General features: G+C 38.9%; 1 protein-coding gene across 2 annotated transcripts in view; it reads right to left on the bottom strand.

The window, feature by feature from the left end:
* cdkal1 (CDK5 regulatory subunit associated protein 1-like 1) overlaps positions 1-11494 on the bottom strand; it is a 224615-nt gene that overhangs the window by 56627 nt on the left and 156494 nt on the right. For both annotated transcript variants that reach the window (XM_034873932.1, XM_034873931.1), the window contains one exon: positions 6413-6593. In XM_034873932.1, coding sequence (XP_034729823.1) covers positions 6413-6593 — 181 coding nt within the window. The remainder of the gene's footprint in view (positions 1-6412; positions 6594-11494) is intronic.

Raw genomic sequence — 11494 nt, forward strand, 5'->3', positions numbered from 1 at the left:
GTGTGTGTGTGTGTGTGTGTGTGGGAGTGTGTATGGACCTGTCACCTTGGTGATGATGAACGATGGTTGTTACTATTACGTCCATCTGTTGTTGCCAGCAGAGACGGATGCTGGGTCTAACGGGAAGTGACATAACATGGATGTGTACACTTGTCTGCATACACAGACTCTAAACACATGCAGGAGCGGCGTAGACACATGCTCTGCTGCCAATAACATGCAAAAAAAAAAGCTTCATAAAATCACTGCTGTTAGACATAAAACTATTTTGTCTAAAATATCGGCACAATGCTATAAAGCTGTGAGGCAAGATGTGCATTGGCATTTTAGGCCTTCATTAGACAGCACAATTTAGACATTAAAGGGGCGAGAGATGGGGAACCACATTCAGCAAAGGCCACAGGTCGGAACCAAACCCGCGCCCGCTGCTGGTTACGACTGAGCCGTGGGTGCACGCTACCCAGACGCCCAAGATGGGCAATTCTTAAGTGATTTTTTGGTAATAAATGACACTACCATGAGTAGATATAATATTAAGGCAAGAACATAATTTTCTCTTTAGACTTGGCAGCTTGTTAAAAATAATATTTTAGCCAAAATCCCCAGCTAAAAAAGACCTAAAAGCCTAAAAGGAATCGGAAACTGTGCATTCCTGTTTGTGTATTTCAGACAAAATGCTTAATGTGTTACTCCCTTAAACGAGACAGTAGAAATGTGTGTGTGCCTGTGTGTGTTTGTGTGTCTATTTGAGAAAGTACTTGTATGTCAGTATGCCCTAGTGTGAATGTGTTGTGGGGCAAGGTAACAGTGATCTTGCCTTAGCCTGCACTGTACGAGCTTCTGGGTCACCAGTATGTGCCGGTTTGTCGTTCCCTAATGACAGACAGATGTCAGTGCTATAGAGCCCACACCCACGGCACACGTGGGTGGGTGTGTGTGTGTGTGTGTGTGTGTGTGTGTGTGTGTGTGTGTGTATGTGTGTGTGTGTGTTATATTACTCCAAGAAAAACCTTAGGCATAATCTGTGTGTGGTTGTGTCTATGTGTGTAAAGGATTAACACTTCCTAAAGCATCACATCGAGAGTGGACGCAATGTTGATGCACTGGTGTGATTGTGTGTGTGTGTGTGTGTGTGCCCTTTCTCTCTCTACAGAGGACACTAAACATGGCATGTTCCAGCTATGTTAATCTGTGTCAGATCTGCTGCATTTTCTGTCAACTAAAGTGTACAGAGAAATACATACTGTATGATTTTGTTTCTGTAATCAAGATCAAGCAATAAATAAATGGACATGGGACAGGACCGAATGTGTATATGAGCTATGGTCGCACTCAACATACGTAGATCAGATGGCTTAAAACTGCTAATTATTTGGCATCAGAAGAGACTATGTGTCTATACTATATACAATATGTCACTGCGACAGATTTCTATTTAGTTACTACAAAAAAATCTTTTTTATATAGGCTTTGTTTGCCACTACTAAGCTACCTTTCCAAAAAAATCAACTAAATTCTTAAATTCTTTGCAAAAATCTACACTTATGTGCTTCTTTTTGATACGTAGACCAACCGGCTTTCTTTATTATTTACTCACAGCAGAACATTGTTACTGTCCATCGCTCTACCAAGTTAAAATCCTAGAGTGGACAGCAAACTGGTGACCTATGCAGGTGGAAGAAAAGGCATTTGAATGTGATCATTGAATGCAATATGTTATCACTTCCATTATTAGTGAACTAGGTCCTCATTAATCAAGTGCAGGCCTACCTGGCCCAGACAGCAACTTAACCATTAACTCAACCTTTATACCTGTTAGACTGCATTTAGTCAAGTGTTATTATCTCCCCTGATACAGTACGTGTGTGAGAGAGGGAGTGTGCATTTGACACGGAGAGACAAGAAAGAATGCATGCCTCTGTGTCTGTGTGTTTATGCAAGTGTTTGTGTGTGTGTCCAGGCGTATATAATTGATAGTGAAGCTAGGCAATGGGAGCTACTGGTGGCTGGCCAGCTGCTTCACTTTGACAGCTGTCACACGGGTGCCTTGTGGGTAATGGAGTTCTTAACCAATTACAACCTGGGGAAATTAAAAACACTGTCCCACTAGAATAACTAATCTCCATCTCTATCACTTTTTTCCACACTTTCGTTTCAGCAGCTGCTCATTCTCAACTCCTCTTTGCATACCAATAGAAATCCCAACACACACATACACACACTCTCCACTCAGCAAGTCCATTTATCAGGGCTAAGTTCTAGTCACCTGGGGATGATTATGGAGATCCAAGCTAATAGCACTCACATCCCTTTATTCTCAACATGCTCCTTTTCTCCCTCTATCCCTGTGGTCTCCTATTCGTTCCATCTGCTTCTGCTCTCTCCTTTATTCTCTCATATATCATCTATTACAATAGGTAATAAGTTTCACCTACAGATACCTAAAAACACCTGGACCACATCCCAGCTGGACCCTCTTTTGCTCAACAGGGTTGCTCTGCTTTACTGACTAACTTACTGAGAATGTGTTTTTCTATTCAAATATGTGTTTTGTCATGACTGGAAATCAGACTGCTAATAAATAAAAACTAAATTTCTAAGTTAAACAGTAAAATCCCTTTCAACCTCAAACTCAGTTTCTAAATATTAGGTGACTTTCCGTATTTGTCTATAGCAAGACATTACTAATGCAACAGAATAATGAAAATAAGAAAACTACAAGTTTGCAGGATATCTAAGACGTGTGAACCACACACACACACCTTCATATCCAAATCCACACACAAACAGACAAACACACACACAAACACACACACACACTCTTATGTAATTCACTCAAACTGGAGAACTGTGTGTATTGACAATTTAATTAATTAGTTAATCATACACAATGTCCACTTCAATGTCAAAACACTAGATCCTGTGGACATGCCCAGCTTTAGACATGTTCAAACGGTACAATGACCTACACCTTATTTCAAATCCAAAACCACCTTAGACCCATCTGTCCTGGGATATGCACTTGCTTTTAAAGGGGCAGTGTGGGTGACAATAGTAAAGTTAATGCAAGCCCTAGACAAAGAGCTTCAGCTTCACCACAGCCAAATGGTGAGATCGTCATCTTCAACTACCTTAGGTGTTACATTTAATAGGTGAGCAACCCCGCCCCCTCTCTCTTTCAGGCCTCCTTCTGTCTCTGCGTACTACTCCATCTAGTTCTACATCCATTTCTCCTGTGGCTTTTCAACACAGTTGTGTTCCAGACAAACCATCTGGTGCACTTTATTAATGACTGACCCTACATGGCTGTGTGTGTGTGTGTGTGTGTGTGTGTGTGTGTGTGTGTGTGTGTGTGTGTGTGCGTATATAAGAACAGGTGCATTGTGACTGATGATGTAATGTTGTGGGCAGCTTTAATCACAGAAGCAGGTTTACTGGTTAGAGGTAACTTATATTTAATAATTCAGACTCTTTTTATCTCAACATTTACTATTCTCTGCCAAGAAAAAATATACTCACAAATAGAGGCAGAGATGGTCATTTTAAGACGCAAGATTAGAAAGTAGCACCTCCTCTGGTCTCCGTCTAACCCTCCCCTTGTTCAAAACAAACATGACTACAGTTAACAATGCAACAACAATGCACAGTGAGCTCGGGATCATACATGGGAGAAGTAGAATACGCGCACCGGGGCTAGGAAGCATTTTATTGGTTCTTTTCAAGCGGACCAAGAGGCAGTGATTGGTGGGTGTTTTTACAGGATCAGAGCAGCTCCGGATGACGGATTCTTTTTCTTCCTTTTTCAGAGCCCATACGTTTTTTTATTGCTATTGGGGTGGTGTAAAGACCATTTCACACAATGTATGAAAATGTGTACATTGGAAATGGTTACCAACCCTGCCTTCATTTAAAACACTTAAGATAACCAGTGAAAATGGCTTTTAAAAATGCAGGATAAATGACAATGTAATGTTTGATCTCATTCTAGACAGTTAAAAATATGAACAAAAAGGCTGATTTGGCAATAGGTTCTCCACGGGAACCAGCAATACGCTACATTCTGGCAATCAAAGAGCTGCTTGTGGAATGAAGTCTTGTATAGATGTGTGCTGACATCCAACCGCTGACAATAGAAGTCAGATGAGACAGATGGGGGAGAAAGAAAGCAGAGGGGCAAAGACATAAGACGAAGTGATGTGGTTGTCTGGGGATTGATCCCTCTAAGACACACTCAGCTTCTCCTCAGAGAATCAAGAGAGACGAGGGGAAAAAGAGGGACGAGGGAAAAAGAGAATGCCTTATGAAGACGCTCCACTTGAAAGAGATGTGTCAACACTTTGATGGTAAAGTGTGAGAGGGAAAATGCAAGCAGAAATCAAACACACAGTATAGGGTTCAGCATAATGTAGAGGGGTCAAAGTAAAGAAAAAAGGTTCAAAGAAAAACATTTCAGGATTAAGTAGCAGTATGTAAGGAAGTAGTAGTATAAATGCCTGGGTCAAGATTCAATAATGTGAGAACATTATATTGTAGTGTATTGTGTTGCATCGAAATGTTTTTGTAAGCAAGTCCTTTTAGGAAGACGTCTATGCTTCTAATTCTCTCTCTTTTTTTCTCTTTCCCAACCTAATCACCTGACTTTTGGGAGATTTTGCCATTGCCATCTCCACAAGCCAATCACATTGTTACATTTGAACTTTAAATCTCTTCTCCTCTCAGCTCCTGTCAGTTGTCATTGCAGGCAAAATCGATGCGACCCTCATCCAACCACATTCACCTCCAGTTCTAATCATTCCCAGTATCCAAGGTTTCTCCATCATCAGAAGCCCTGCTCCACATCACATCCATCCAAATCTTCAGGCTGTACTTTCATCCCATTATCATCACCTCCACAAGTGACAAGACTCCTTTGGAGGAATATTCCTGTCCACATGGTCTCAATACCCCTTTTAAATTTAACACGGCGATAGAGTCAAATGACAAAAGACTCTCACATTCAAACCTGTTGTGCACCATGTTATTTGAACTCCTTTTACTCTTACAGGTGCTCTAAGCAATGTCACACATTCTATGGCTACAACATTTTTTGTCACATTTAAGTAAGCAACTGTTAAGGGCCTGCGTTGAAAAAGTAATACATAAGCAGTTATGTCCGTGCATTAAGCAGAATTAAATATACAATTATGAGAGCTTCATTTGACCAAAATTAGTATGTAGAATTATGCATCTATAAATGGCAAAAGATGAGCATAATTGAATATAATGAGTATAAAGTGACACCGCACGTGCTATAGAGAATGTCCACGTTCAGAAGCAACATTGTTTTTAGTTAACATTTATATTATAGATAAATGTGACTCTGCCAAAACATTATGTAGCTGAGAAACCTGAGGAAAAAGGTCAGTAGTGGTGATGTGTTCAATCTGTGTTTCTCTCTCCATTTATTTATTTTTTTATAAACACTTTCCTAACAATTATGGCTTCATTAGCCGCTAACTGTTTCATTTGCCAGCAGATTGGGAGGGAGAAGAGAATCTGTCAGAAGTTGTGTGGTTATAAAGAGAACAAGCAGCAACCACGATGTGGCAATGTGTTGCATAAGTTAATAGTCAATTTCTTCTACAAAAACTTACAATGTTAATAGCACAGTTTTACCTCTCTGTGTGGTAATTCTGATTTAAATTTAGGAAATATTTCTGCTTTAAGACTCCCATGTTTTAGATGTTTAGTTGTATGTGTTTAGATGAACTGTTTGCTTTCATACTGTATGGTACCATGTGTGTCTCACACTAACACCAAACACGTCTTTCAGGATTCATAATATTATAATATTAAAGTCATGACGGAAATAGTAATACTTTTCCATTTTCAGATGACAGGAGGCTGGCCTGTTTCCTCAAAACAAACACTTGCAAATGTGTTTGTGCACTTAGCAGAGTATCTACATACACATATGCACACATGCATACAGTTGAATCGTTTAGCTAAAACCATAAGTATTACTGCTTATGACAGCTTCTGTAGTTCAAGCTGACATTTCGAAAAATTATAATATACTTAAATATTTTGGTTGGTTTTAAAGCTGACATCCTTAACTCAATTCTTTCCTCTACATTGTGGAGAAGAAGAAAGAGAGAAGAAATAAAGTGAACATGTGCACGGATAACTTCCTCTAACTGCTGTGAGTCAGGTCATGTTTCTGCTTTAAAAAACAACTCCCATTCCCACACTAATTGTGCTAATGTCATTGTCTGTTAAAGGCCTTGTTCTGGCAAGTGAATTGTGATACCAATGTGGCCAAATCATTACACTTACATCTCCATAACTTTCAAACCTATACACTTAATTGGAGCCCAACTCTGATATGTCAAATTACTGTAGTAAAGGAATATCTGTCTCCTTGTACACTCACCACATGTGCTGGTACTTGCTCCATCTTGGCAGCAGGTGTACCGGGTCTGGGGTAGAACTGGTTGATGAAGAGACTGGGGAATCGGTAGAGTTTCACCATGTCTACTGTCTCTTGGAAGTCTTCCTCTGTCTCACCAGGAAAACCGCAGATTAAATCTGTAGCAATGGTTACACCTGGGACCCTAAAAAAGAGACAGAGAGAGAGCCTTTCATCAAACCATAACATAGTGGTGGCCTAAAGGTTAGAGAAACGAGCTTGTGACCGGGAGGTGGTAGGTTCAATCAAAATCTGGGTGGGGATAGTGAAAGAGCAGCGCTCATTACCACCACTAAGGTGCCCTTTAGCAAGGCCCTTAACCCCAGTGCAGCTGCTCAGAGGACAGCATATCAGTAGTTGTGTGTAAATGTGATCAGGGGGTTCCAGCAAAACAGAGGCTTCCCTTAAGTGAACCTTCCTGAATAAAAAAGGTTCAGCCAACCGCAGCATAAACTAAATGTTTTACCTTCCTACCTTTAACAAATGTGTACTTAGCTCTTAGGGAAAACCAATTCTAAAACTGACAAATAATTAAAACCATATGCAATACATTTTAGTCTAACATGCATTATCCTCTCCATATTCATTGATCACTTATCTCAAATTACTCTGAAGGTTGAGATTCACAGACATTTTCCCGCTGTTGATACGAGCCATTAAAAAACTTTGAATTACCATAGCAGTTTAAGGCCTTTCCCATAGATTTATTAAGCCAATTTAAACCTGATTAGCAATCTTGGCTATCAATCATTAGGTATTGATTATGACCCACTGGCTCAATGGATTAATGACAGCCAGCAGGGTGTGGGAAGAGATACATCAACTGGTTCTATGTGTTTTGTTTTTATTGACAGCGGCATGTAAAAGGTTAGTTATACTGCTGTTTGTCAGAAAACCATGTATACAGTACGTACTTTAGACTATGAAAATGTACAGTGGCTTGAAAAAGTTTACACACCCATGCTAAAGTTGATTAAAAAGAGGAATAAAAAAACATGTTTACAACATTTAATTCTAAAGGCCAAGGGAACTTTATCAGAATGCATAGTATCCTGGATCCATGAAATACCTGGCCTTCAAAAATAAAACTCAGCCAGCCTCTATGGGCATATAGTTATGCCCCCTGTATTTTAAGGAACATTTATTTATTTACAATACATGATTCATTCACCAAGAAAATTGGTGTCATTAGAAGGTTAGATCATTCAAAATGTTTGAATTAAGGCATTAAGATCAATTTCCAAAAGATGCTTTTTTTTTATTCTGCAAAACACAACATTATTTGGAGCAGCAGAGTTAAAATATTTGTGACAAGCCGGCTTTCCAATTGCCTGTCTTTTGAGGATGCAAATATTTGCTACTGGCTTTTTTCTCTATAAAGTCTGACTGGCAATGGTATCCAATACAGAAATAATTAGAACCCATTCTCAATACAGGAAAGCCATGCCATTGACTGAAAAGATTTGCTTTGAATAATCTTTGAATAGAATGGAAGAGGAAAACACTGGACTGAGTAAACAATTAATAAAAAGTAATTTGGGCTTTCTTCTTTCTATTCACTTTTTCATTTTATCTTAACTCTTGTCACTCCTTCTCTTCACAATCATTTTTAAACACGCATCTCGCCTCAGATGTTTGAATTCCTTAACTGTATATGTCACTTGCTCTTACAGATAAGGACCTGGCTGCAGAATTGGTTACACTAAACAAAGACAGCAATGGAGTAAAAAATGAATATGAAGTACATTCTATTTCATGTTGAAAACCCATGAAAAAATGTAGGACATTAAGACAAGAAACAAAAACACACACAAGTGACAGACCGATAAAAATAAAACACTAAGAAAAGAGTGGAAAAGATTTTCTCAGAAATCGACAACATGATGCATCTTTAATTACATTAACTTCTTGCATCTGCAACCCCATGATAACCTATTGACCTATTGATGAGTTCCAATTGGCTTATGGTCATTAATATTAACCAATGGCCTGCAGGCACTGGCATCCTCGACCTCCAAGATCTGCCTATGGATACCCTATGGAAAAGTAAAACTAAATACATTTCATTTAAAAGAAAGAAAAAAAAAGAAAGTCCGAGCATGGAATGGTTAAATTAAAGAAATAATAAACATTTTCTATTTGTGATTGCAATATACTTCTCAACTCCCTTCAAGCAGTAATTCCGAACCCCTTTAATATTTACAATAACACAAACAGCATGGTTTTAATGCTTTACTGTTAGATAAACAAAGGACTATTTGCAGCCTCTAGGCTTTCCACAATTCTAAATCAAGTAAACCGTCCTGAAAACTGAAAGATATAGTTCATTTTTAGGAGCCAATGTTCCCACATGGTCATCAGTAGATACTATCTGTAGGTCACATTTGAGAAATTGTGGGCAGCCTAAGGGATCTCCTCACACAAACCACATATTAAAATCACATTCTTTTTCCACAAGGCTTAAAAAGGTTTGAATAAGCACATTATTTCTTGTCTTGTCCAAAAAGAAAAAATATCTAAAATACATTCCCCCAAGCTATTTTAATAATGACAGTAGGAGAGAAAGTAGATCAAATTAGTAATGCAAACAAACAAGCTAATTCTTTCCTCTAGCCTAAACACACTCGATAACCGTCTGTTGCATCTCCCCAGGGCTTGCATTTGAAATTGCCCTTTGGTGGTAGTAGTGGTGGGGGGAAAGTATACTGTAGGTAGTATACTGTAGGCAGTACTACTGAGAAAATGTACACTATTGCGGTGGGAAATAAAAAAATAAAAAAATAAATCACAATTCAGGCCAGGGGTGCAACGTAACACATGAAGATAAAATACAGAGAGAAAGAAACTGGTGTGAATTGGCTTTTGTGGATTTTCTTAAAGTGGAGGCTGAGAGGGAAGAAAAACATGCACGCACACACTGCCATCTTGACACCTCTGTCTCTCTCACATCTAAGGGTGATGGAGGTGTGATGTGTGATACTAATGAACAAGACCCACACCGATACTCTCCTTGTTAAGATGAAGGAGAAATGTTCTTGTTATCGTTCACCTTTAAAAAACGTAGTGTGTGAGAAAGGCACAGATACAGAGACAGAGAAGGAGAAAGTCAAGAAATATATGATTATTAGGTGTCAGCTCAACTTGTTTTCAATTAAACCGATGCAGGGAGAGGGCTATTCTCAAAACTGAAAAACAGGTTTGTATAAAAACCTGGAATGAACTTTGCCAGAATGTAATAAACATAATTTTAACAGTGAATGAGAGATGTGTGTTGTCTCCCTTCCTCCCCCCCAACAAGCCCATCAGTTTTATGTTCATCAAGTATCTATCTATCTTATTTTGCATTAAAATTCTATTTAAAATGTCAAAGTAGATCTAAAATAGAATTTTGACTTGTTGGGAAAAGAAATTAAGATACAGAATGTGCAAATTCCTGTTTAAATATAGTGGACTAAGTGTGTGTGGAACATTAACACATTTAACCAGGACACATTGATCATGTGTTTTAAAAAATGGGCAATTAGTTGAATACCCAATAAACTGAGAGAACTGGATGCAGAGTAACCAAAAACACTTTGGTGTGTTTCTTTGGTGTGTGAAAAGGACATAAACGGACAGGATAGGTCATATTAGATGTTATCTGGAATCTCAGGCCCAGAGAAAGAGCTAATATTACCAGAAGCCGTGCTCTTTATCGCAAGAGAAATTATTTTAAAAAATGGTGTCACACGCTGCGGAGAGCATCTTATAGCACAAGGTACTACGTACTAAGAGTAGGAATTAATGCATTGACTTATGTTAGATGAAATGTGAAAGAAAAAAGAGAAGGACATCACAGTTTATGAAGTTTCATCAAAGTCCAAAAGTACAAGAAAATAATATAATACATTGTGTGATAAAAACGTATGCATGGAAAAAACTGAAAAAATATTTTATACCAGGCCGGCAGCAATGAAGAATATAAATCTAATTCTTCAGCGTTCACCTTTTATGCATCTCCAAATGGCATATTTAAATGATCCTAAATGTCTGTTTATAGAAGCTACATTTAATCAGTTCTTTGTTTAACAATGTAGGAGACTATGAATGATGTGTTTTAATGGAAAGTAAACTAATAACCTGTGAATATGTTATGTACACATCTGTATGAAGGGAGACAGAAGGAGGATGGAAAATATGTTTGTTTTTTAGCATGGTTTTGTGCTTTGTTCCTGTGATTTCTCCCACTGCACCATGGAGGCAAAGCGACCACATCCCTAAGGGACAGTAGCCTCCATCAGCCCCAATGTGCTTCCAGTCTGAGTTAGCATTTACACAAGGAGAATGCGTTCACAGGAGACTAAAGTCCTTAATTAAAACTTAAGATAAGCACAGTCAATCCCCCATCTTTCCCATTGTCTTCAGCACAATTATTATCAACTCTTTGTTTGCTGATGGCCTCATATGAGCATGCATGTGTGTATGAGTTGCCATGCGCATACAGCCATCCTCTTCATCATATACTCAAAATATGTGGATGTGTATGCAAGGGTGTTTGCCTCAAACAGATGCCTGTGAGCAGCCCCCGTGATAAGATGAAGGCGAGACCATTGGGACAGAAGATCCCTGAAAAACGACAGCAAGGAGAAAAAGACGAGTGTGGCATGGAGGTCTAGTGAGAGAGGCGATGATTGGAGGTATGGAAGGATGTGAGTGGAATAAAGACAATCTGGGTAGGTAAATATTTACCTATTCATCTGCGGAAAGAGACCATGCAACCCATCTGTGCTGCAGTAAGTGCACGGTGTGTATGTTCTCTGAAATGATAATATGTGGCACAGTGGGGCCGATGTAGCGTAGGAGTCGGATAGTGAAGGGAGAGAGAGACGTGGTGATGAAGAGAGGTAGAAAGACATGAAAAAGGGAAAGAGATGTGTTGTGGGGAGTTCTTTTTGTCAAATGTAAAACTTAGAAACTAGAAAGTTGCTGTCTTAACCTTCCTATGGTGTTAGGGTCCCGACGGACCCGTTTTGAGTTTTAACATGCATAAAAGCACTTCATACATTT

Source organism: Etheostoma cragini, chromosome 6 (assembly GCF_013103735.1).
Source record: "Etheostoma cragini isolate CJK2018 chromosome 6, CSU_Ecrag_1.0, whole genome shotgun sequence".
Taxonomy (NCBI): Eukaryota; Metazoa; Chordata; class Actinopteri; order Perciformes; family Percidae; genus Etheostoma; species Etheostoma cragini.